At 41.1% G+C, this 26970-nt stretch overlaps 1 protein-coding gene across 1 annotated transcript in view; it reads left to right on the top strand.

Moving 5' to 3' along the window:
• Positions 1 to 26344, top strand: part of ANGPT1 (angiopoietin 1) — a 460247-nt gene extending 433903 nt beyond the window's left edge. Inside the window, exon 9 of the mRNA XM_082257926.1 lies at positions 25362 to 26344. Within this exon, the coding sequence (XP_082114052.1) occupies positions 25362 to 25522 (161 nt within the window). The 3' untranslated portion in view covers positions 25523 to 26344. The remainder of the gene's footprint in view (positions 1 to 25361) is intronic.
• Positions 26345 to 26970: the final 626 nt, after the last annotated feature.

Genomic DNA, 26970 nt, shown 5'->3' with positions numbered 1-26970 from the left:
CGGCCGGGTACCTTCCACTGCGGTGTCCCAATAGCGACAAATTTTTTGAAGGCCTCAGACTCCACCAGCTTGTATGGTAAAAGCTGGCGGGCTAAGAGTTCCGACAAGCCAGCTGTCAGACGCCGGGCAAGGGGGTGACTCTGCGAGATTGGCTTTTTGCGCTCAAACATTTCCTTCACAGACACCTGACTGTGGGCAGGTGACGAGCAGGAACTGCTGAAGGTGAGAGGCGGAGGGGCGGGTTGTTGATAGGGGGCATGGAGGACAGCAGTGGTTGACGTGGCTGAAGATGCTGGACCAGGAGGAGGATGGTGGCTTTCAGTTTGTGTGCTGCTTTTACTCATGTGTTGATCCCATAGGCGTTTGTGATGTGAGATCATGTGCCTTCGCAAAGCAGTTGTACCTAGGTGGGTGTTGGACTTCCCACGACTCAGTTTCTTTTGGCACAGGTTACAAATGGCATCGCTGATATCAGAGGCAGACACACAAAAAAAATGCCACACTGCTGAGCTTTGCAAGGACGGCATTCTGGTGGTGGCAACAGCTTGCGTTGATTGGCGTGCTGTCTGGCTGACCCCGGGTGCCGAATCTACATGCTGTCTGACTGCGCCACTAGCTCCTTGCGATGACCTCCTCCCCCTGCTTCCAACTCGTCTCCTCCTCCTCTCTGTCTCCCCATCTGAACTTTCCCCCTCTTCTTCTGCTCTTCGAGCAGGCACCCAGGTGACATCCACAGACACATCATCATCATCAGCCGCTTCACTTGACAACTCAGCAAAGGCAGCAGCAGCATGTACAACATCATCATCATCACAATGTACGTCCATGTGTATAATGCTGCCTGACTGAGACATATCCCCGTTATCTACATCCTCTGGCACTAATAGTTGCGCATCACTTATTTCTTCAAACTGATGTGAAAATAACTCCTCTGACGGATCAAGTGAAGCGGCTGTGGTGCTAGTGTTGGTGGTGGTGCCGGCGGGCTGGCGAGTGGTAAATTGAGAGGTGCCCGAAGCTGAGCTGGAGGAGGATGGTGCATTAAGGTTCCGAGCGGAAGCTGTAGACGATTAGGTGTCCTGTGTAAGCCAGTCAACTATGGCCTCAGAATTTTTTGAGTTCAGGGTCTGTGGTGGCCTCTGAACACTGGGCATTATTCTAGGGCCTAAGGAAATCACAGCACCACGACCACGACGGCCCTTGCGGGGTGGCCTGCCTCTGCCTGTCATTTTTTTTTTAATGTGTTGTTACTGTTGTACTATGAGTGCAAGCTGCTGTGCCACCTTATATATCAGTGGTGGGTGGGCAGTGGCACAGTACACTCTCTGTGGACCTGACAGCAGTCACTGGCACCCAGACAACTGCAATTTAAAAAATATATATATATTTTTTTACTTTGCAAGCTGCTGTGCCACCTTATATATCAGTGGTGGGTGTGCAGTGGCACAGTACACTCTCTGTGGACCTGACAGCAGTCACTGGCACCCAGGCAACTGCAATTTAAAAAAATATATATATATATTTTACTTTGCAAGCTGCTGTGCCACCTTATATATCAGTGGTGGGTGGGCAGTGGCACAGTACACTCTCTGTGGACCTGACAGCAGTCACTGGCACGCAGGCAACTGCAATTTAAAAAAATATATATATTTTTTTTACTTTGCAAGCTGCTGTGCCACCTTATATATCAGTGGTGGGTGGGCAGTGGCACAGTACACTCTCTGTGGACCTGACAGCAGTCACTGGCACCCAGGCAACTGCAATTTAAAAAAAAATATATATTTTTTTTACTTTGCAAGCTGCTGTGCCACCTTATATATCAGTGGTGGGTGGGCACACAGTGGCACTGCAGTGGGCACAGTACACTCTGTGGACCTGACAGTCACTGGCAGCCCAGGCAACTGCAATAATAAAAAATATTTTTTTTTTCAATTTATTGCAACAAGATGCTGTGCCAACGTATATATATCAGTGGTGGGCAGTGCACTGCAGTGGGTACAGTGCACTCTGTGGACCTGACACAGCACTCACTGCAATTATGACAGAGGAAAAAAAAATATTTTTTAAAATGCCAGGTACTGTGCCTGTGCCACCCGAAATGAGTGTGGTGTGCACACAGTACAGTCTGTGGTAGGTCTGTGGCCTCTCACACACAGCGGGCAGGCAACTGCAGTGTACAATAGATATATATATATATATATATATATAAAGAAAAAAATCTATTACCTTACCAGCCCTTGAAAGGGCTTTTGGGGACACTGTATATATATATATATATATGTATATATATAAATAAAAAAATCCTCAATTACCAGCCCTTAAAAGGGCTTTTGGGGACACTAGATAGATATAGATATATATATATATGAAGAAACAACTCAATTACCAGCCCTTAAAAGGGCTTTTGGGGACGCTAGGTATATATATATATATATATATAAAAAAAAAAAAAAAAACCACAAATACCAGCCCTTAGAAGGGCTTTTTGGGGTGCTGATATTACAGCAGTAGTGGACCAAGAACACTGCAAGACCAGGAACACTGACTAACTGTCCCTAGCTTAACAGCAGCAGCAGCAGCAGCAGCAGCTCTCCCTACTCTCACTACACACACTGCTTCAGAATGATCTAAGATGGATGCTGCCCTTGCTTATTTATAGGAGGTGGGAGGGTGTGGGAGGGAGGTACGCTGATTGGCTGGAAATGTGTCTGCTGACTGTAAAGTTCAGGGTCAAAGTTTGCCTCAATGATGTCTTATGGGGGGCGGACCGAACATCGCATATGTTCGCCGGCAGCGGCGAACGCGAACATGCTAAGTTCGCCGGGAACTGTTCGCCGGCGAACAGTTCTATACATCTCTACTCTGGGTCAGCCAAGCTGGGAAGGAGTTGTGTTTGGTTGGAAGCTGTGGATGGAGTGTTAGGCTGTTGTGGCTTTTGAGAGAGCTCCCTAGTCTGGGGGGGGATGATCTTGGGCCTGGGCTCGGGTGTGGACAGGTCCCTGCTAAAACACACAGAGGTATCCTAGACAGGAGGCACAAGGGCAAGGAGAGGACAGCGGGAGAACACTGCTGGGCAAGTCTCCAGGAGGAACAAGGAACAGCCAGGAGGGCTGGTGAGTGACACACAGTCAGGAGGACTGGGAGACATGCCTGAGAGGACTGGGATAGAGCAGTCTTGGATAGGGCCAGAGCCAGTCAGGAGGACTGTGGTAGCAGGGGCAGTGGAAACAGGCAGCTGCAGCCAGGAGGGCTGGCAGGGCCTGAAGAGGTGGTACTCGGAGCAGTAACCACATGTGAGACAGCTAGCACTAAGAACTACTACCATTTTAATTTGCTATACCATAGGGGCCCTCGGCCACTGCCTGCAAAGGGAAGTTGCTTTGGGCCTGGCTGAGCCAGTGTGAGGCCTCAACCACAGTGAAGAGAAGAGGATAAATATTACAGTAATGTATATCGCACAGTCCCTAAAGTTCCTATCTTCAATTAATTGGGCATCCCATATGTACCCTATCCCCATCAAAGTTCTATTCCCTTAATAAAATAAAACAAAACAAACTATAATGACTATTTCTTGACTGAAGTGTGTCTGGAAATTCATGTGCCTAGCTGTGCCGGGTGGGAGACGGATCACAATCACCAGCTGCCCCTACGGGGGTAGCGCTACACGCAGTCCCTGTGTGAGTAGACAAGTTACATACACTAATAAGCTAATAAAGTCAGGATTATACCTGTAAATGTATTGCTATCCAGGTTATATATTTATTCTCTTGGAAACTCTACTCCCAACAGAGACTCCCTGTTGGAAATAAACACATCAGTGATCATGTGGCCCGCTGTGTCCCTGTTGGGCATGTCAGATCTACTAGTACAAATACTGTAGCTTGGCAGCCTGTACAAACGATGCACATTCACAATGAACATTACATAATCACCAAAAAAGAGACACTAATTACAATAAATGACCAGGCACCAGGCTATTCATATAGAGGACTATTATCCTGTTACCCTGGATTCTGTTAGTACAACATAGTGCACCCATTTTTGGCACGGCTATTAGAATAGTTGTATTGTATATAGCTTTGAAAAATCTAGAAATCAACCAAGTGCAAATGCAAGATTAATAACTGGGAATTTGTTATTTATTGCACAATAATATTTAAAATAAGACAAGAGCTTTATACACATGCTCGGCAGGGAAGGTTTCAAATGTGTTTAAACTGATTCTAAAGGTAGAAGGTTTTTTTTTTTTACCTTAATGCATTCTCTGCAATAAGGTAAAAAACTTTCAGCATGCATCCCCCCCATACTTACCCGAGTCTGATCTTGATCCAGCAATGTGCACGGTAGCAGAGTCCTCTCCCCCCATCCTCATTGGCTCCTGCTGCTATCAATCACAGCCACTGAGGAGAAAGCTGTGCTCTGTGTGTGTTATGGACACACAGAACCGGCTTTGGAGCGAGAACGTATAAGCGCCCCCATAGCATAAAGTTCAATATGGAAATAAGTCTATGTGCCAATAGCAAAGAAAGCATATAGTGGAATGAAGGTGTATCTAATTTTTCTTAAGATAATAAAACATCCTACTGGGTGGATAGCCACGTGAATAGTTAAGGAGTTTCACCATACACACATACCCTCCACCGTAATCAAGCCTCTTACCAGATGGTTGCGATCCCCAATTACAGAGATCAAACACACATGAGAAATAATGGACCCCTCCGGGTGACTCTAAATGGGATCAGTATGGTCCACTGGGTTTTAACATATGATATTCCCCAATACCAATGCCACAACTTTGGATCCAACTCAGGCAGATGCCTGTTTTGGATGCTTTGACATGCTCGATTGTGTGGCGAGTGTTCACTCCAAGGTCCTGAAAATCTCATCTGTGACCTCCTTGTTCACCGAGTGATATCTCTTGAAGTCCAGCTGAGAGCTGCAGAATATAGTTCTCTTTGTGGAGGCAACTGACAGAGGCAAGGTGAGAGGCTTGATAACGGTGGAGGGCACGTATGTATAGTGGAATTCCTTAACAATTCACATGGTTTGCCACCCAGTGGGATATATCATTACCTTGAGAAGAATTAGATACACCTTCATGCCACTCTATGCTTTCATTGCTATTGGCACATGAGCTTATTTCCATATTGAACTTTTTGGACTATTCAATTCACTGTTTGATTGTATATTGATACATTTTCAGTATTTAGTTTCTTGCATATTAACCAGAAGCACACTATTATTTATGTATATATATATATATATATATATATATATATATATATATATACATATATATATATATATATATATATATATATATATATATATATATATATATATTCACATATAATTTTTGCTATTCGGGTTATATATAAGTGCAGCTCTTTGATAACTCATTACACTTCAGTGCAGAAACACACTTTAGTTTTACAAAAAAATTTATATAATAAGCTACAATAAATGATAACTCCATAATTTTCTATGTTGTAAAGATCTATCTATATCTAAGGGTGAACATTATAATAAAAGAAACAAAATTAATAAAAATGGTCTGGCATTGTAGTTACGTTCACCTCCATCCCCAAAAAAGCTGCATGAACAGAAAAACATTTGCCCTGGTGGGACTTTAATTGAGGTGAACAAACGAGTCACTTAGATGATAAAAGTTTATTAGAAAACATGCATAAATACATGACCATACAGCATGCATAGAAACATGACCAATATAGCACACAGGTAACAAAATATTTCATATAAAAGATGATGGCAGAATAAAAATACCAAGAATGCATATAAATTGATAGTGTTTTGAACTCAACGCATTTCGTGGGTCGAATGCCCACTCACCAGGAGTAATGATGCATAAGTATTTCTATAAAATAAATATATGTCAGTATAAATAGTCTACATAGTGCTGACTAATAAGTGCGGGGACTCAATAAATATATGGCCCATGTGGGGAGATCCACACTTACGTATGATTAGGTAAAAAAAATGGGTATGACGCTGCCATAAGGCAGAAGCACCAAGTTCAACCCAGGAGCTGAAGGGGCCAAAGACTGCAGCAACCAAACGGGGACCAGGCGAGAACACACATGGGAGGATGGTGATGAGACCATGTATCTATGTATCATATATTTATTTTATAGAAATACTTATGCATCATTACTCCTGATGAGTGGGCATTCGACCCACGAAACGCGTCGAGTTCAAAACACTATCAATTTATATGCATTCTAGGTATTTTTATTCTGCCATCATGTTTTATATGAAATATTTTGTTACCTGTGTGCTATATTGGTCATGTTTCTATGCATGCTGTATGGTTATGTATTTATGCATGTTTTCTAATAAACTTTTATCATCTAAGTGACTTGTTTGTTCACCTCAATTAAAGTCCCACCAATATAATAAAGGAAAAGGTTTTTTTTTTCTAATAGTATAGTTCTTATTTAAAATGTTAAGTCAGCAAAGGATTCCGGAAGGCAAGAAATCTGGAAGTGTACAAGACAGAGCCATACCCTAGCAACACCAAGTCACGGAACTAAAAGAAATTTACACAACCCTCTCAACTTATCTACATTCAAACTTCTCCTTTTATTTGTATAAAGCTAAAGTCAGCTTTAAAAATAATAAGGAAGAAATATACAGCTGTAAAAGCTATCTTGTACACCTCCCAGAGTGAGAGCCATAAATATTTCCAACTTGCCTTTTTTCCATCTAAATGCCTGCTTAACTATAGGCTGAACACAGCCACAAGAGTCAATGTAGCAAGATCAATGCAAATTGTTTTCTTACAATTATATTGTCATCTCATGACAACATCAATGCTGGTACTGTTGTGTTGTTCTCTAAGCTATTATTAAGTTCCATGCAGATTATTGTTATTTTGGATCTATTTCCATGCATAGTAGTCACTTTGTAGACCAAGAAGAGACTCTACATGGAAGCAGTACAAGAAGCCTTTTGTTTCTTGCAGTCATACTGTAGAAGGTTGTGTTTTTATTGGCTGTTGCCTTGTGCCATTAACAGTTCATATCACTCATCTGGAGAAACTCCTTTGAAAAATGGCTTTGGAGGGACAGAGTAAATATTTAGATTATTACTGATTATGTTATTCATTTGTTTGAGTTCTTCTTTGATGGCTTTAATATTATTATCACAAAAACACGGTCATTTCCATTGGTTGGGCTGCACTCTTTGCTGATGACATGAGCTTGCTCTCTTCAGCCTCTTCCATTTTTCAAACGTTTCCGATGGTTAATTCCCCCAGCCCCTCACTTGCACTTTAGTGTGACACAGTACTGATGGATTTGGTGAAAGACGTGAACATGTGCAAATATACATTGCTTGTTATACATGTGTACTTTTAAACATGACAAGGAATAAAGTGAAAAATAAAGACTCTTTATTTAATATTAGATTAACATGTTTAAAGAACATCAACACATTTCTTAAATCTACTTTGCATGCTATGCAGTGAGTGTTTTACAGATATCCGTATATGGGGATAAAACACTTCTAAAAGTTCTAAAAGTACTAATGTGATCTCAACAGTCTGCTAAAAAAATGTCTAGGTGCTAGCGTTCCCTTTGGCTAACTGGTCTTGTTACATGGTAGCAAATCCATCCAGATTAGTTTGCATTTAAAAATACAATTCCAAAAATAATAAAAAAATACACTTGCTTGAAACTGGTGCATTTGCAACATATGTTAGAGCTTTATTAACCACTTGCCGTCTGCTCACTAGAGCTCTACTGCGGCAAAGTGGCTCGATAACGTCTGGCGACGTAGACCTACGTCGCCAGACATTCCCCTATCTCGGCGGCGCGCGTGCTCCGCCGGAGGCTTGCTCCCGCTGTATTCAGTCACAACGGGAGTCGGGCCAGGGGAGGAGCAGCGGCGATCGCCGCTGCTCTTCCCCGATCGTCGGGGAATCAAGTGTGGAGATCCACCCGCTTGTGTAAACACAAGCAGGCGGATCTCCTAAGTGATAGGCAGGGTCAGATTGCAGGGTTCAGCATAGCTGAACCTGCGATCTGTCCTTGTGTCACACAGTCACCTCCCCCCACACACGTTAGTAAGCACCAGGCATGCATTAACCCCTCCCTCTCCAATAAAATTAATCCCTTCCCTGCCAGTGTCATTTTTACAGTAACAGTGCATATATATAGCACTGATTACTGCAGTAATTTCACTGGTACCCCCAAAAGTGTCAAAAATGTCAGTCAAGGGTCCGATCTGTCCGCCGCAATGTCGCAGTCCCTCAAAAAAAATCGCAGATCGCCGCCATTACTCGTTAAAAAAAACCCCCCAAAAAATGACAGAAATCTTTCCCTTAGTTAGTAAACGCAATAACTTTTGCGCAAACCAATCAAAATACGCTTTTTGTGATTTTTTTTACCAAACATAGGTAGCAGAAAACAAATTGGCCAAAAATGTAAAAAAAAATTGATTGATTTTACATATTTCATATAAAAAAATGTGAAAAATATTGTTATTTTTTCAAAATTGTCGCTTTTTTTTGTTTATAGCGCAAAAAGTAAAAATCGCACAGGTGATCAAATACCAACAAAAGAAAGCTCTGTTTGTGGGAAAAAAGGACGTAAATTTTGTTTGGGTACGGCTTTGCACGACCGCGCAATTGTCAGTTAAAGTCGCACAGTGCCGAATCGCAAAAAGTGGCCCAGACGTAAGACAGCAAAATCCTCCGGTGGTAAAGTGGTTAAAGTGGTTGTTAGGCACCTGTGTGATCTTTACATCATCCTCTCTGTTAGATTACAAACTGTATCCTAGTTCCTGTGCTTTATTTAAAAAAAAGCCAATTTCTACCCGTTTTCACAGCTCCTATTGGTGATCCCATGACTCCCGGGTTCTATTCTCTTCCCGCCTGACATCTTCGTGGGGCGGGGCCAAGAACTTCCTCTGACATCAGCTGGGGAGGCGGCGAAAAAAGGAGGAGAGAGCTGGGAGTCACATGACGGCTGATCGGCGTTGTGAAAACAAGTAAAAAGCAACTTTTTTTGAATAAAGCACAGGCACTAGGATACACTTTGTAATCTATCAGAGGGGATGATGTAAAGATCACATAGTTTTGTAGCAGCTGGGAGGGGAGCAGAGCGGCGCTAGTGAGCTGACAAACAGGGAGAGGAGGAGAACAGAGGGAGACAGAGGAGAGCTGCAGATACTGTAGCTGCAGACAACGGAGACACATACGCTGACCACGGTGTCAGGGCTCAGCAGCCATGATACACTGTGGTCAGTGTACAGAGAGGAGGGTAGAAATTGGCAGGATCAGCCAGGTTTTTTAGGTGACATGGAGGGCCAAATTACACAGCACAAGCACTGTGCTGTAAATCATGCTTTAAGGGAACAGGATCTGTTTTTTTTTTTTTTTTTTAGGGTAACAAATGCTTCAAAGGATTACCTTTTAGACCTTATATAAGTCACTGAAGCCTGATGGCAACACATTTTTGGCACCTTAAAATTACCCTACAGTGAAAATGTTTTACTAAAATTGTCATTACCTGTAGAGGAATAACCTAAATACTCACCTTTCCTTGTTTCTATACTGCTAAACACAATTCCAGTCACTAGACCTGGTCCCCAAAGTCCATGGAATACTGACCACCCCTGCAGGGCTGATCTCCTTGGACCACCATAGTACCATAGCACTCTTTCGTTCCCCTGACCTCACGGCACTACAGTATGGGGACCAGTTACAACTGTGTGTGACCAAGGAGATCAAAACTCCTCAAAATGTTGATTTTACAGCAATCTATACAGAACCAATTATATCAGGGGTGCTTAACCTGTGGCCCGTGGGCCCCATGTTGCCCTCAAAGCCCTTTTACGATGCCCTTGACCTCAAACAAGGGAAGTGCACTCCTATTTTTTCCTGCCGGTTTGGTGCATTTTTGAAAGCACACTAAAGCTTCTGAAAGCAGGAGTTTTAGGGTGCTTTCAGATCGTGCACCACACCTGCAAGATATAATAGAATTCTATGGTAAAGCGCACAGCAGGAAAGCAGCAGGTGCACTACGATTCACCCACAATGCGGGTAAACCACAGCACAGAAGTGTGAAAGTAGACTTATAGGGGGCTCAGGACAGTAAGGTCTCATCTACATTTGGGTTTTGAGGTGCAGTAAAACCCCATTGTTGAGATGTATTTTTTCCACACACCCCCACCACTGGTGTACCATCAGGGGTTGCAATGGTGACCCTGCCCCATGCTTCAGGGGTATCGTGGGGCCTCCCTGTCACATTCTGTCACATTCTGTTTTACACTTGGACTGTGGGAGGTGGCATATGCAGGAACCCATGCTCTCCATTTTCCTCCTGCAACCACTTAAAACCCGGCTTCTCCTATTCTCCCTCCCACCGGAAATCAGCGGCTGCAGGAGGAAAATGTTCATTATGCTATTCAAAATAAACAATTCAAAATTCTAAACTTTTTCATTTCATTATGGCCCACAATCAGTTACCAAATCACTTAAGTGGCTCTTGATCTTTAAGAGGTTGAGCACCCCTGGGATATTTATAGTTACATAGTTAGTGAGTTTGAAAAAAGACATCAGTCCATCCAGTTCAACCTATGATGTGTGTGTGTGTGTTTGCTGTTAACCATTCATTGTATACCCCTGTATGTTGTGGTCTTTAAGGTGCCCATCTAATATTTTTTTGAAACTATCAATGCTCCCTGCTGATACCACTGCTTGTGGAAGAGAATTCCACATCCCCACTGCTCTGACAGTAAAGAACCCCTTACGTATTTTTAGCTTAAACAGTTTTTCCTCAAGTTTTAGTGAGTGGCCACGTGTCTTATTGTATTCCCTTTCTCTAAAAAGTTTGTTCTTTATAGTTACATAGTTAGTGAGGTTGATAAATACATCAGTCTTTAGTAATGGACAAATGTTCAGCGGCACAGGAATGGCGAAAGATACTGCTGCCTTCTTTTACAGGAAAGGGAAAAAATGTATTAAAAAGGTTTGCATTACAGAGATTCTGGGGGAATTTACTAAAACTAGAGCACAGAGAATTTAGTGCAGCTCGGCACAGAAACCAATCAACTGTCAAAGCTTAGTTGAAAAAGCTGAAGTTAGAAGCTGTTTGGTTACTATACACAGCTGCACCAGATTCTGTGTGCCCCAATTTTAGTAACCCCCCCCCCCCCCAAAGTATTTTTAATGCAAACTTCTTCAGTCTGTGCTTCACATTTATCATCTGTGAACAAACCACCATGTGATGCACACTCCTTCACCACTAGCAGTTTACCTTATTTTTTAACCTACAGACATTAGGCCAAAATGTGCCTTTCCCTTGAAGTAAAAAACATGCCTTGATGTAAAATGTAGCTGGAATTCCCTCACGATTCCTGGAAAAAAAATTCCATAATCCCCAGGATAGTGCTCAAAGGAAAAAGTTAAGCCTTTATAGTGCATTCTGTAATTTTCTGCAAATGTATTTACAAACAATGCTAAAAAATACACTACGGTGTGCACTATGACTGGTGCAAAACAGACATACAGCATTCACTGTCTCTATAAACACCACTAGAGGTAATATAGATGGAGGCTGCAGCTTGTAGTAACTGGACTATCAGTATATGAAAATCCTTTTACTGTCCCCTTTATTAGTGGCGTTTGCTCTTTTCAGATGTCAGCATCCAGCAAAATGACCTTCCTCCCTACTTCCTAGAATTGCATCTTACCACCACTTACTCTGCCCATTAAGCGTTATGTCACCATCATGTGGCTTCATCAGAGGGATTGGTCCTCTAAGGTCTGATTTACACCTATGCCATAAAAAAATGCAAAAATGCATGAAAACGCACTACATGCTTTTCTGTAGTGTCTCTATTGAAGTCTATTGAACCAAAGAGGCACTGTTTTGTGTTTAACTCTTGCGCCTGACCCCAAAAACACAGCTTCTGAAAAAAGCAAAGATGGATGTGTCCCATAGGAAACCATGTTAAATGGACTGTAGTGCGTTTCTGCAAAAACCACCAAAGAATGCATAGGTGTGAACCAGGCCTTTGTGGACTGATTACTTTTGCAGCTCTGAATCATTTTGCCGAATTACCCCTCTGCTAGCATCACTTCTTTTACACAAAACAGTTACTTGTTCTTCTGGTTAAAAGCTGTTTTAGAATATCTGTTTTTTAAAAAATGAAGGCATTCAAGAAACACTGAAAGGGGCGTTCCTCTCAAAAGTGGAACTTCCACTAATCTGTCTCCTCCCCCCATACAGTGCCACATTTGGCACCTTTCTGAAGGGAGGGAGGAGTGGGTACCTGTTTTTGATAGGTACTCTGTCCCCACTTCCGTTGGACCTCGCCACTGATAGGTACGCAAGAAGTTCGGCCCCCTACTCCTGCCTCCTCCTTGCTCTGCTTCTAGACCAGGAAGAGACGCAGCGCGCTTCGCACATGCACAGTTTGCCGGGTTCCCATACCGGCAATGGCAGCGGCAGCATCCAACAGCTGATGGAAACATCGGCTGCGGTGCTGACATCGCTGGACTCCAGGACAGGTAAGTGCCCTAATAGCAAAAGTCAGCAGCTACAGTATGTGTAGCTGCTGCCTTTTAATTTTTGGAGGGGGGGGGGCGGAACATCGCTTGCAGTATCAGTTCTGATTGGACCAACACTTTAAAGCCAAACTCCACCTTTTCAATATGTAGATACCTTAATTTCTGCACTCTTTAGCCTGATCTCAGGATGAGAAGGGTCCTTTTTCTCATTCTTCGGCAGTGGGCGGTCCTGAAGGCTGCAAAAAATGGCATCATATAATGATGTCAGTGCCCTATTCTGCAAGGCATTATTCTCCTGTGAGCCCAGGGTTACTTAATGAGGCTCCCCGAGAGTTTGTGTTCATGACACATTGGGTTCAGAATATGTAGGCCAAGTGGCGTTGGGTACTGGATCGCAGATCAGTGAATCTACAGGGGACAGCAGCAGAGATAATAAGCATTGCAGTGAAAGCTGCTTTTTAATTTAAATTACTGTGTGGCAATTTCATTTTTTTTTTTAAGTCCTAAGTGTGAGGGGGACTTTAACAACTCATATTACATGGGCATAATTCTGACACTACTATAATGTTGGAAAACAATGGTATAAACAATGAAATTCCCCTTTAAATGTGATAAGAGCCTTTATCTCATTGTTGTAAAATGTGTGCTTATATATGCATACTATACTGACACTTTGTACACAGCACAGGACAGCAAGCTGGTTCCCTACAGACAGTCTAGTCAGTTACTGATGGATGGAGAACAGGTCCATGTCAGGTCTACTTAGACTTGTTGTGACAGTGGGCAGTAGTTTCTTTGAAGTCTGGTGCTTTAATTCTGAAGAATCGATGCTTTCCATCATTTTGTTTATAGTGATGTATTGTGTTATGGTAGTTGGCCAAGAAATCAGCTATGCAAACGAGTAGAACCATTGTTTTCAGAGCAATTATGCAATCAGGTTTCTTTATAAATATTTTTTTGTTATCTACAGAAACTCACACAATATTCATCATCTGTGTCAGACATCAAAATATTATTTTACGTAAATTGGTTCTTCGGTTGCTCTGGGTTTGCTCTTGTTATCGATGTTGCAATAAAAAAGGGCCTGTTTCATTTAATCTTAGTAACATAAAAAGTAGGTTATCTAATTAATTTGAGAAAAGAAGGAAGCATACCCTAAAGCAAACCTGTGCTTTTGCCCATTCAGAGCAAATAAAACAACCCCACTGCTCTTTTCAGCCTCCAGATTCAAATAAAGCACCCAGTACTTCTGATTGTGCGTAGCGTGGTATTTATTTACTCCTTCCTCTCAGTGACAGCCAATTGGCTCTGCCCTGTGATGTGGCTTCAAGAAGAAATGGATAACACAGGCCCCTTTCTGTAAAGAAAAAAAGTGTGGGCTTACAGCAGCAATGACAATTATGTGTAAGGAAAGATACTGTTTTTTTTTTTTTTATGGCAATGATACATGCCCCCCAGGGCATTGCCTGGCTTCCTATGACTTTTGTTTCACACTAGTATTCTTATTAGTTCTATAAATGGCAAGATTTCAATAGCAAGATTTGCCATTATAGATCCTAATGTGGTTCAACGTATAGTTTGAGAACTTTAGGAAAGATTGACTCCAAAGGCGTAACTATAACCTTAAGGGCCCTGGTGAAAGAAACCATGAAGGGCCCACCTGACCCCATGCTGGGACCCTTTCTCATTTTTTGCAGCGCTGCTGTCTTGAGGCCCCCACATGGTGGTGGAATGCCAGGGCCCAGTCGCCAGTGTGACCTTTAACCACTTAAGCCCCGGAAGATTTTACCCCCTTCCTGACCAGGGGGTATTTTGCGATTCGGCACTGCGTGACTTTAACGGACAATTGCGCGGTCGTGCGACGCTGTACCTAAACGAATTTGGCGTCCTTTTTTTCCCCACAAATAGAGCTTTCTTTTGGTGGTATTTGATCACCTGTGTGATTTTTTGATCACGCGCTATAAACAAAAAAAGAGCGTCAATTTTGCAAAAATAGCAATATTTTTCACATTTTTTTTATATGAAATTCCCCCCCAAAAAAATGTAAAAATCAAAATTATTTAACATTTTCAGCCAATTTGTTTTATGCTACCTATGTTTGGTAAAAAAATCGCAAAAAGCGTATTTTGATTGGTTTGCGCAAAATTTATCGCGTTTACTAACAAAGGGAAAGATTTTTGTCATTTTTGTTGTTGTTTTTTTTAACGCGTAATGGCAGCGATCTGCGTTTTTTTTGCGGTACTGCGACATTGGGGCGGACAGATCGGACCCTGGTCACACGCGCGGGGGGGTCCGTGACCACGCGGGAGCGGGAGCGCGCCTCCGGCGGCGCGCGCTCGCTCCCTAGACCCTCACAGGCAAGCGACGTAGACCTACGTTAGTTTGCCTGTGAGGGGCTGACCGCCGACGTAGATAGTCGTTCGGCGGTCGGCAAGTGGTTAAGACCCTGGTAGTTTTGCCACTGACCTTACTATTACTAGCGGGCATTTTGGAGGATGTAAGGGAGCACTCTGGAAGATATAAGGGGGCACTCTGCAGGTACTAAACCAGTATCTGCAGAGTGCCCCATTACATCCTCCTGAGTGCTGTCTTGGGATCAGTGGCAGTAGTGGTTGTGGGGGAGATGGGATCAGTGGTGGCGGTGGTGGTGGGGTGGAGGGAGGGTGGAGGGAGGGATGGGATCAGTGGCAGGGGAATGGAATCAGTGGCAGTGGTGGGATCAATGGAGGTAGGGGGATCAGTGGCAGAGGGATTGTGGTGGGGGGATGGGATCAGTGGCAGAGGGATGATGGTGGAGGGATGGGATCAGTAGCAGAGGGATGGTGGTGGGGGATCAGTGGCAGAGGGATGGTTAGAGGGATAGGATCAGTGGCAGAGGGATGGTGGTGGAGGGATGGGATCAGAGGCAGAGGGATGGTGGGGGGTGGGATCAGTGATAGAGGGATGGTGGGGGGGTGGGATAGTGGTGGAGGGATGGGACCAGGGGCAGATGGATGGTGGGGGGATGGGATGGACTGATGGGATCAGTGACAGAGGGATGGTGGGGGTATAGGATGGTGACATTGGCACGCACCTGTTGTCCTTGCTCAGCGCTCTCAGCCTAGCTTCACAGTGCCTTCAGCAGCAGCTCTCCCGACATGGGGACTCTGTTTTCACATTGGCTCACGCAGGGGAGATCTCCTCCCCCTTCATTCTACTGGCTCATCAGCTGATCATCTGACTTTCTCCTCCACCCGACATTGATCTGCTTGGAGGAATGGATGGAGCACTGTGCCAGTAGCAGCGAGTGCTCATTTAGACAGACACAGTGAGTGTATAATGTCCCGACTGACATGATGCCCTCATTTAGCAGTGGCGGCAAGTGGCGCCCACAGTGCACAACTATGCCTGGGACATATTGTCCTGATCATTGCCTAGAAGCAGCAGCAGCTGCCGGGGGGCGGGCAGCGGCCAGCTAGCTGCCCCCCCCCCCCCCCACCACAGTGGCGAAACTTCAGGGCCAAGTCGCAAGTGCGATTGCTGCAACCCTGGTAGTTCACCACTGATTGACTCATCCTAATTCACCATGTGTAACTTCAGATATCTGAATTATTTTTTATATATTTATCTGAATTACTTTGGCAATAATGATAGAGAACAGTACCTTCAGTTTATATGTTGTGTGCAGGTCTAGTAAAATGCACTGCTCACTGGTGAGTCAACAAGAGCCAATGAAGACATTAAACTATTTTCTTTACTATACAGTTATGAACCTAAAGGATCATTATACCTATAACTGATATTTTTGTACAGGTTGGCTCTGCTTGACAGACAGTTCACCCAAAATGTATACTAAAGCCTGGTACTCACGGGCTGAAAATCAGTTGATCCAGCAGGAACTGGCCAATGTTCGGACCACGTGTACAGCTGTCTGTTCAACATAAGTCCAATAATGGGCCTCTGTCAAATAGTGCTACTGGAAAACCAGCATTCGATCAGCACTCGCAGTCAATGGAAGTCCCCCCTGCCAGAATACAATGTCTCAGTTGAGGAGATCTCTGCATCATCATTGCTTGTGTTGATCCAGGGACATGTCAGTTTTCTTTTTGTGTTCACCCCACTGATTGAATGAAAAAAAAAAAAGTATGTGTATACCCAGAGTATGTGTATACCCAGAGTAGAGTATGTGTATACCCAGCTTTCCTGACCCTCTGTCTGGGCAGTGCTGATTGGCCATGTGCTGATCACATGCACCCTCCCATGAAAAAAACTTTCTAGTAATACACACCACACTGGGCATATGCAGGGTGCCCCCGCGGCTATGTATTGTCAGGAGATGGATTGGAGACAGTGAAATAAGGGGATGATCAGAGAAGACAGGATCAAACGGTCTTTTTACATGGTGTGCAGGATTAACCCCTTAGGTTCCACAGTGAGTACAACAAGCATGCTTTACTGCATATACACACTGATTATACTGTTGTGGGTTTTGTAACTCTTTAATGTCATGGAGTGTTCTGTCTGGGACTCAGCCCATTAGCATCAACCAATGACTTGAAGTATTTATTTTGCATCACTGATCTTTGAAAGTTATTGTCGCATCTTATAAAAATGTGTTAGCCAACAGAACAGTGGCTAAATACTTTTTACTGGCCCTTTAGTTATGCAAAGAGCACTTACACACATTGCCACCTCAATTTATAGACTGTGATATGTGGGGTAGCCAAAACAGTGATCTGGCTAGAATATTAGAGGTTCCAGTTTGCTGTTAGTGAACTGGAATGTTTAGTGAAGGGTTTTTTAGATGCAGGGCTACGGTATCCAAATGACAGGGGTGTGGGACTGGATATTTTATACATCTTTTTTAAAAAACAAGTTTTTGCAAAGGGTGATTTTATTGATTATATGGTAAAAAGTGCAGTGCTAAAACAAATATATTAACATGTAAATGTTCAAATTGTAAATATCTAATAAGATATAAAAGTGCAAAGGTACCAATATTAAATGATAGTGACAGTAAAGTCCATATAATAATGATAGAGTCCACAAGAATATGAAATAAAAAGTAAAAAAGAAATAGAGATTCCAGTGTAGACACTGTGATATAAGTTGATAATGCTGCCATCCATGCTTCAATCACCACTAGGTGACCGCCCCCCATTCTATAATGATTTATTGCTTACCAGAGTGTGTGGACTCAGATACCATTAGCACCGAGTCAACCGGATTGAAGGCAGCTCTGGAAGTTTCCCAAAGTAATTCCACGATAGGACCGCCACTCACGGAGTAGTATAGTTGTACAATGCATTGGACCATAGAGATAAAAAGAGCCTCCACATAGTGTAAAACTGTATCATATACATCATATCCAAGTAACAATCGCTTATATCATAACCCAGCATATCAATTTGAAATGCAATAGCCTGAATAGCCTATAGCCTGAATGACAAGAAATAGCCTGGATGACAAGTAAACTGACGCGGTTCGTCCTCTAAGACATCATCTGGGGTCTGACCCCAGATGATGTCTTAGAGGATGAAATGCATCGGCTATTCAAGCTATTGCATTTTGAATGCATATGCTGGATGATGATACAGTATAAGCGCTTGTTATTTAGATATGATGTAAGTTTTCTAGCTTTTAAAATAAAATTTGGAGATACAGTTTTACACTACATGGAGGCTCTTTTTATCTCTATGGTCCAATGCATTTGTACGATACTACTCTGTGAGTGGCGGTCCTATCGTTGAAATTACATTGAGAAACTTCCAGAGCTGCCTTCAAGCACCATCCTTGGGTATCTCCTAATGCGGTTGACTCAGTGCTAATGGTATCTGGGCCCATACTCTCTGGTAAGCAGTAAATCCTTATAGAACAGTGGATGGTCACATAGTGGTGACTGAAGCACGGATGGTGGCATTATCAACTTATAGCACAATGTCTGTACCGGAATTTCTATTTCTTTTTTAATTTTTATTTCATATTTTTGTGGACTCTATCATTATTATATGGACTTTACTGTCACTATCATTCAATATTGGCACCTTTGCAATTTTATGTCTTATAAGATATTTACATTTTGAGATTTTCATGTTGATATATTTATTTTAGCGCTACACTTTTTACCATATATGTTTATTGCAATGTTTTGTCCATTGTAGTGCGAGTAGCTGTAGACACAATTTGAATCAATGTGGTATTGCACATACACACTTCACACTGATTTTATTGATTCCCAGGAAGACCCAAGAAAGAAAGGTCCATTTTAGGTGTGAACAGATTGCACCTTAACCTGACTTGTTCACTTTAGGACTAGATTCCCTGCATTACTGAACCTGAAATTAAGGTGGAGAAATCGATGTGTCAGACAATATACAAGTAACTTTGTCCATAACTGTACCTTGATTCCACGTTTAGATTGCACATAAAACATTATAGCTATTGTATGTATTTTTTATTTGCTGTTTTACAATAATAAATATAATAAAAGCATTATGCTTTTCTTTTAGTTTTTGAGTGCCTAGCTATATCTATATATATTTAAAAGAAAATACAACAGAGCTTTTTGGTGTGCAATTCAGGCCTGGAAACTGGAGCCCCAAAGAGATATAAAAAGGCCAGTCATAAAGCCCATCAGCATAAAACCATAACTATTCTATCAGTTTTAGGGGGACTGATCCTTTACATTTTAAATCGTAAAAGATTATTTATGATGAAAAGTTGTACAGTCACTTCCTCATATGACTAAAGATTAATTGAAAGATTTATCTTTCATTCACTATTGCTCCCAGTGGCGTTGTTGTGTAGTTGATTGTAGGAACGATTTGAAAACACGAAACATGCCAAATGTATTTGATGTAAATCTTTCCCTGTAGACCCATCATGAAGTGTTACCTCAAAGGAAAACACAAAGTTATTACCAAGAGATCAGTGTAGAGTGATAGCTGCTTGATGCAATGGCCAGTGTTAACTACGTATACATAAATGAATTTCCCTGGCAACCATCCCCTTGTCATCTCCATAGAGATAAATGATGTACTGTCTCTTTTGATGGATCACCTAGAAACAGAAATCCCTATGAAGGAGCACAGAATATAGGTTTTGAACTTGGGCACCTCAATAAAATGTCTTTGGTTTTAGTCATTGCGGAGTATAATGCATTATTGTAAATGCAACAGCAAATTAATATATCAGAAACACATATTCCTTGCAAGTAAATGAAAATTTCCTAATTGTTCATTGTAGAACACAGAATGATTTTTTTCTAGAACCAATGGGTTATCCATCTGCTTTCAGGAGGATGGACACTGGCAAACATAGCTGTAAGGAGAGCCTAGTATAACACCTTCCACTGTTATACTAGGCTTGGCTGGTTAATAGAACCCTGACATGAGTTCCTCCCTCTTGCACTGCAAAATTAGAAAAAAAAATCTATTTTGTGTTTTAAAGTGTACCTAAACCAAAGAACAAAAATGTAAAATATTGCAATATGCTGGTCTTTAGATTTAGATGTGGTTTAGAATGTGGTGGCTGCATTTTTTTAACCATATTTTTCCTTATTTCCACATTTTTTGTAATTATTATTGTAACTACATTCAGTGGTATATTTAACATACCAAAAGGGAGCAAATAAGAGACATTTATTATTATGAATTACAAAAACTTAAAGCCTGTCTATGCTGTATAATAATGGCCAAAATATAGGAATCATACACTTAAAACTCTATGTAGAAATAGACATTGTGCACAGGAATCCTTACCTCTGTAATAGATACTTTCATTAAACTATATTACATTAGAAAACACTAGCTTTCAAGGTGACTCGGTGTAGTGAAACATTAATGTTAATATATCAACTAGAGACAATAAGTTTGATTTACTAAAGAAGCATGCACAAACAAACCACCAAAGGAAAAAAGGCACCTTCAAGGGCTACCAAGATTACAAATAATTTGTTGGATGTTTAATAATTATAATGTTAACACAAAGTGCTGTAGGCAGGGATGGAAACCCTTCTCCATATACTCGTCCAATGGACCCCTGCCTGCCTCTCCTCTCCCCCCCCCCACCCAAATCTCCCCACAACGTGATCTCCCACCCACCCCACTCCAGTGTGGTGGACTGCTACACCCCCTTCCCCCCTAACCCCCATAGAAACCACTTGGTGAACCACACACGTCCTCCCTAATGGTGGTATATTGGTCTGTAATGTCTATATGGTATGCAGCCATGTTTGGAATGTTGGATCACCTAGGAATTCTAGTTTTTAAGTGTTTTCTTATTTTTATTCTTATGAGACCTCCTTGATGGATCTCTGTATGTGTCTTCACAAAATATCCCCAAATATAGGATCTATGTCAGTGTTGATAATTGTAATCAAATGTGGTTGAAATGTAACATAAGTATCCACACCGTGATCTGTATGATGAATTAATGTATGAGACTGGTGAGTAGACATGGACTGGTCTGCTCAGTTATTGAAAATGTATGCACTAATTCGCTCAAATAGCTTCACCACTGAGGGTAAACACATCCATTGTATATTGGGGTATCTGAAGGAAAGGCCGATCTCTCAAAAAGGCTCCTACTTCTTTCCTATGAGTCCAGACTACCATTCAATTGTAGCGTGAATTGCATTTGTACGTGATAGCTGATTTGACTTCTAATAGGGGAGTGGTGCATGGAAGATTAAATCGGCTTATTTTCATACAATGTTCTATAGTGCAATTTTCAAGAGGGTATTAGCACTAACAAGGGTTGGCACATTGATTAAAGCATAGTATATTAGAGACACAGCTAATCTCTCAAGAAGCTCCTACTCATACCCAATGGGTCCAGACTGCTATGCAGTTTGAGCTTGTGTCTGGTTAGACAATAGACACCTGGCAGCTGATTGACCTCTAATGAGGAGTGGTGCATGGAAGAGTTAGATCGGCCGTTTATCTCAACATGTGTATGCTCACAATTATGTGCAGTAACCAATCCATTTGGAAAAAACGTAGGCAAAATGAGTTGGTAAGAGCCTACTGCCCTTGAGTTCCAACAATCCTTATTATGGAATAAAGCAGTAAGAATCCTTGTATTGCAAACTTCTATACCCAATCATTGTTGGACAAGAATATGGGAAATCCTTAAATAGGCCAAACAATATGGTAACTGTGTCAAAACAGAAAATGCAGTTCACAACTCCATGAATCAGGGAAATTAATGACTAAAAGAGATAATCTGAAAATGGTGATTCCGCTCACCAGTCCATACCGACAGCAAACGATCGGAGCTGTGACCTGATGGTTGAGCCGAGGATTGAGCTCTACAGGAGTTTTCCAAAGCTGACTGCTTCCTTGTGTTTTGCACTGCTCACCGTGGATCTTTGACACTGATGAGATGGCTGCATACCATAGGTTACCGGCAATGCGGCTGACATGGCCGGTGTATAGACAGAAGTAAGACCATATGGGGAGAATGTGTGTGCCCCTCCCCCTACATGTTTTGCCCCTCCCACTATCTGGAGCTTCTTCTGGGCGCATGAGGGGAAAGAGTAAGGGTTTCCTAATTAATACTAGATTTAACCATTTGTTGTCCCATCTCTTGGAATTCCACCTCTAAATGTTAACTTCAATACAGAGTGGGCATTGTATTGACCGATTGGCTCATTCTATTTCTCAGTTGATCGTGACATTTTACAAGAATGATTGTAAAGAACGCTCATTATTCAAGCCTAAGGGTACCATACTATTAAGCGGGAAAATCCACCTGGATTATTTCAAAGTAGTGTTTTGTCCTTGTCTCCCCTCCTTTCAGATAGTTTTAATTGGTAAATGATTGCACATTTAATGCCCTGTATGGAGGAATTGTGATACTGCTGAAAGCGCATAGCTAGGGGAGATTCCTCATCTTCTCCTGCTATGCTACTTAGATGCTCCCCTATTCTCTTCCTAAACTCTCTCAGAGTTTTCCCAATATATATCTTTTTGCAGGGACATGTTATTTTATATATTACCCAAGCTGAGGAACAATTCAAGAAGGAATTTACTTTATAATATACTTTATATTGTGAGTCCTGAAATTCTTTAATTTTATCCACATATCTACATATGGAACAATGTCCACATGTAAACATGCCTTTTGGGAGAGGCTGTAAGTCCGAGGAGGTTATTTTGCTTCTCTTATTCTCACTGCGAACAAGGGTATCTCCTACAGATGGTGCCTTACTCGCAATCATCCAAGTTTTATCCCCTATAATATTCGGTAACCTTTGGTCTAGCATTAAAATAGTCCAATGCTTAGTTAATAGATCCCTCAGATGGCCCCAATTGGTACCGTATCTAGTAACCAAACCTATTTTGTCCAATTCTTTCTTTCTTTTTTCTTTTCTACCATGCTTTCGCTGTAGAATATCTCCTCTGTCCTGTTGCGAAGCTCTAAGTCTACTGTTTTCTATTTCTGATTTTGGTTACCCTCTTGCTCTAAACTTTTCTATTAATCTTTGGCTTTCCTCATGGAAGTCTTTTATTTTTGTACAATTCCTCCTACTTCTCAGAAATTGACCATAGGGGATTCCTCTAATCAAAGTCCAAGGGTGATGGCTGAAGGAGCGTGTTCCCAGCTGTCTATTTTCTGAAGGTGGAAGTTTCTATTTTTTCACCCACCTTCCTATTTTCAATTCTAAGAATTCCATTTCATATTCATTAACTTTAAAAGTTAGAAAAATATTTCTGTCATTCTCATTTAATATGGCGATAAATTCATGGAACGCTTCTACATTGCCTCTCCACGCCACCAGAACATCATCCATGTACCGTGCCCAAAGTTTTACTTTCTCCTTGAAATCCTGGTTAGTATAGACTTCTTCTTCTCCCACCATCCCAGATGTAAACAAGCACAAGTGGGGGCATATGCAGCTCCCATCGCAACTCCCCTTTTCTGGCGGTAGTATTTTCCATCAAACATAAAAAAGTTATTATGTAATATGAATTCCAAAAGTTCAATTAAAAACTCATTATGTGGGCCAGACAAGGGGTGTCTCAGCTCCAACCATTCGGTGACTGCATGTACCCCCACCTGGTGGGGGATGGACGTGTATAATGATTCCACATCCACTCCTGCCAATATGCAATCTTCAGGTAATTCCAGTTTATTTAACATCCCAAGTAGGTCCCCTGTGTCCAAAACATTCACTAAACAAGTGTGTCCTAAACATTTACTAAAGAAGTTGAGACGCTTCACCCAAAAATTGAATGAATGTTGACTTCAATTATCCAAGCATGTAAAAAGCAATTTTCTGTTCATTTTGTATGCCCAATCATGTGCAGATATTTTGTTATGACTGGATAACAAAGGCAAGTATTCACACAAATTTTCTGTCTCAATATACAATTTAGAGACTTGTACACAATTTAGTTTATAGGTAAATTCCACACAAACCACATGTTAGACTTCAGTTTTTGGGAAGACAACAGAATGGCTTGCTAGATTCTAGTATCCTTTACTAACTCCAATAGTGAGGATTTGCCTACAAACCTGTAGCCAAGTAATACCTCTAAAACAGCTTTACTCTTGAGATATTTGTTTATTCTTCATTATTTAAAAATTTCAACAATGGAGTATGACACCATCTTTTGGATTTGCAATGCTGTATGGGTTTGCCAAAAATGTAAATTCTAATGAGGCTATCATGTCACTGGAGTCTGTGAGAGATACAAAAAAATGCAGGTTATGACTCAACTCATTGGTAAAAACCCAAAACATTAGTTTGATGTGAAATAGGGTTATTAGAAAGAACAGTGTTTGTCTTGTCCCATATACAATGATGCCTATAAGCAGAGACTAAACTGGAATTAGTAAGAGAGTATGTGTGGGAGCATCAAGTCATTGGCTTGCCAGAATTCAGGATATGGGCTACAAAAGCAGCCCAAACCTGACATTAGAATTATGTCTGCATGTCTGCTTTTTCAGAATGTCAAGTCATTACATATTCCTATCAAGACAAAAAGACAATTAAGACAAAATTAATCATTTGGATTGAAGACATTTTAGGGTGATTTTTTATAACTGGGGAAATGAAAATGTCAAATAACAACCCTTTAGTGTTCACTTTTCATTTTACACATATAAGCGACAACTCTACTTAACTTCCATTTTTAATACTTTTTTTTTAAGTTTAAACTGTTTTTAAACTTCCATTTTTAATACTTTTTTTAAGTTTAAACTGTTTTTAATGTTTACTTGTTACATTACTTGTCAGAAGAAAGTTTTTATTTGTAAGAAACAAACAAACAAAAAAATAAAATAAATAAAATTGTGGTTTCGTGACACCATTTAATTAAGCCTCCAAAAAAAAATTTATAGGCAAATGGTATTGGACAAATGTAGATTTTTAAAGCCCAACTTAAGCAGTCAATAGATTCTAGGTGGTGAGAAACAGTAAGTGATCAGTGTGCTGCCTTTTACTTAGTTCATAAATCTGCCATAGACATAGTAATAAGCCTGACCCCAACTGCAGGGAAAACCACACCTCTCTTTGAAGCATCTCGGGTGAGTTAGAACTATCGCTCCTTAATCAGAAGGGAGCATGACCACTGCTTTGACATAGAGAGCAGGGGTCCTTCTTTGCAGCAGGCCAGCTGGGGACAGGCTACTTTACTATACCTGTGGCTGTTTTATGAATCAAAAGAATAGTAAGACTATGATTTCTTACTGTTGTACTGCACCTTGAATCAATTGGGAGCATTTTCCATTCAAAATTAATTCTTTAATCTTTTATTTTCCTTTTTTATTTCATATATTTTTCCCTGCAGTCAATATTCTATTAACTATCTGTTAAATGTGTTTGTATGTCCTTATACAGGTTGGTGGTTTGATGCCTGTGGCCCTTCTAATCTTAATGGGATGTACTACAACGCTGGCCAAAACCATGGAAAACTCAATGGAATAAAATGGCATTATTTCAAAGGGCCAAGCTACTCTTTGCGTTCAACAACAATGATGATTCGACCTTCGGACTTCTAGTTCAGAAGATGAGGACAATGGAATACTTTCAGTTATGGGAAGTTTCTCTGTATTTTATATAAGTTGTGAAAATATGGAATGACTTACAGTATTCCCAGCGCACATAAGGAAATCAATGTGATGGTTTTCTGAACTCCTTTAGGAAATATACCTTCACAATCAAAGCTGCTGGATCTACAGCAAACAACTGCAAAAATGGTTGAGCCATTATGGATTTGTTCTTCATTAACTCAGAGCTGAACTTGCCATATGATAACAAGTACTATATATCTCATGGTATAGAAACTGAGTAGTCAGTATGTTTTGATAGTAAGCCACATATTACCTAACAATTCTCGATAATTCTGTGGACTGGGGGAGAAAAACCCTTTGCATCAACGCACATATAAAACATTCTGGTTCATGCTATTTCTATATTTTTCTATGGACTTTTTCAGCATGGGTTGGAAATGTAGATAAGCATCAAATCTTTCAATATACTTTCAAAATCAAAATGTGAATTTGTTCCATTAAGTATTAAAACATGAACCTTTTATATCTACTTAAAGTGCTTGGGGGTGCAGGCACAAAAACTAAAACACTAAGAAAAAATAACAGTGTTACCAAACTAAACCAGTTTAATTCTTCCATCATGTGATTGGTTTGGTATGTGACATCTTTGTTTTACCAATAAATGTGTTTTTGAAAATAAGCCCCTTGGGCAGGAATAGATGAGAAATTTAAAAGGAAGAGTAATGAAATTGTACCTGCTGCCCACATACAAAGGGATAATCATTTTGTGACAATAATTATTTTTTAGTAGCTCACTGGGATTCTGCAACATAGTAGTTTCTATATTGGTATCAATATTAAATGCAATGTATAAAGGCCTGTATGAGCACAAAAGCCACATAGAGATGAAGACCTTTATTTCAAGTTGGAAATGGGTGGCAGGTACCTTTAATTTGTGATCTTATCACAGACATTTATAGGCACGCAACTAACTATGATCAGTGAAGGCAAATCCCTGAAATCCAGCCCTTGGTATAAGCCACATTTAGGAAGATGTTTCCTATAAATAATATAGGTATTGGAAGCTTGCAAATATTGAAGTAGATAGGAGGTGGCACTGGAATCTGGTGAGATGGTTCAGAGAAGCAAACACATATCCACCATCTGGGATGAAGAGGTGAGTGCTTCTTTTTGCAGCTTCTTTTAGTCCAAAGGTACAAGAGTAAAACAATGGAACCTTGGCTGTGACCATCAAAAGAGAAAATGTGGATTCCAAAATGGAGAGTTCAGTATGCTTCAATGTTAAAGTTTTTATTCATTACACCCCACAGTATATCATGAACTTTCAACTTGAAACTTTACTGCCACTTCATTTGGCACTCAATTTTTTCCTATTGAATGTATCTTGTTGAGGTCACCGGTTCCTTGTAATGGAATGGACTGCATTTTTTAAAATA

Source organism: Pelophylax lessonae (assembly GCF_965119305.1).
Source record: "Pelophylax lessonae genome assembly, chromosome: 5".
NCBI classification, from domain to species: Eukaryota; Metazoa; Chordata; class Amphibia; order Anura; family Ranidae; genus Pelophylax; species Pelophylax lessonae.
Note: the sequence above shows the minus strand (reverse complement) of the source record. Positions and strands in the feature narration are given on the sequence as shown.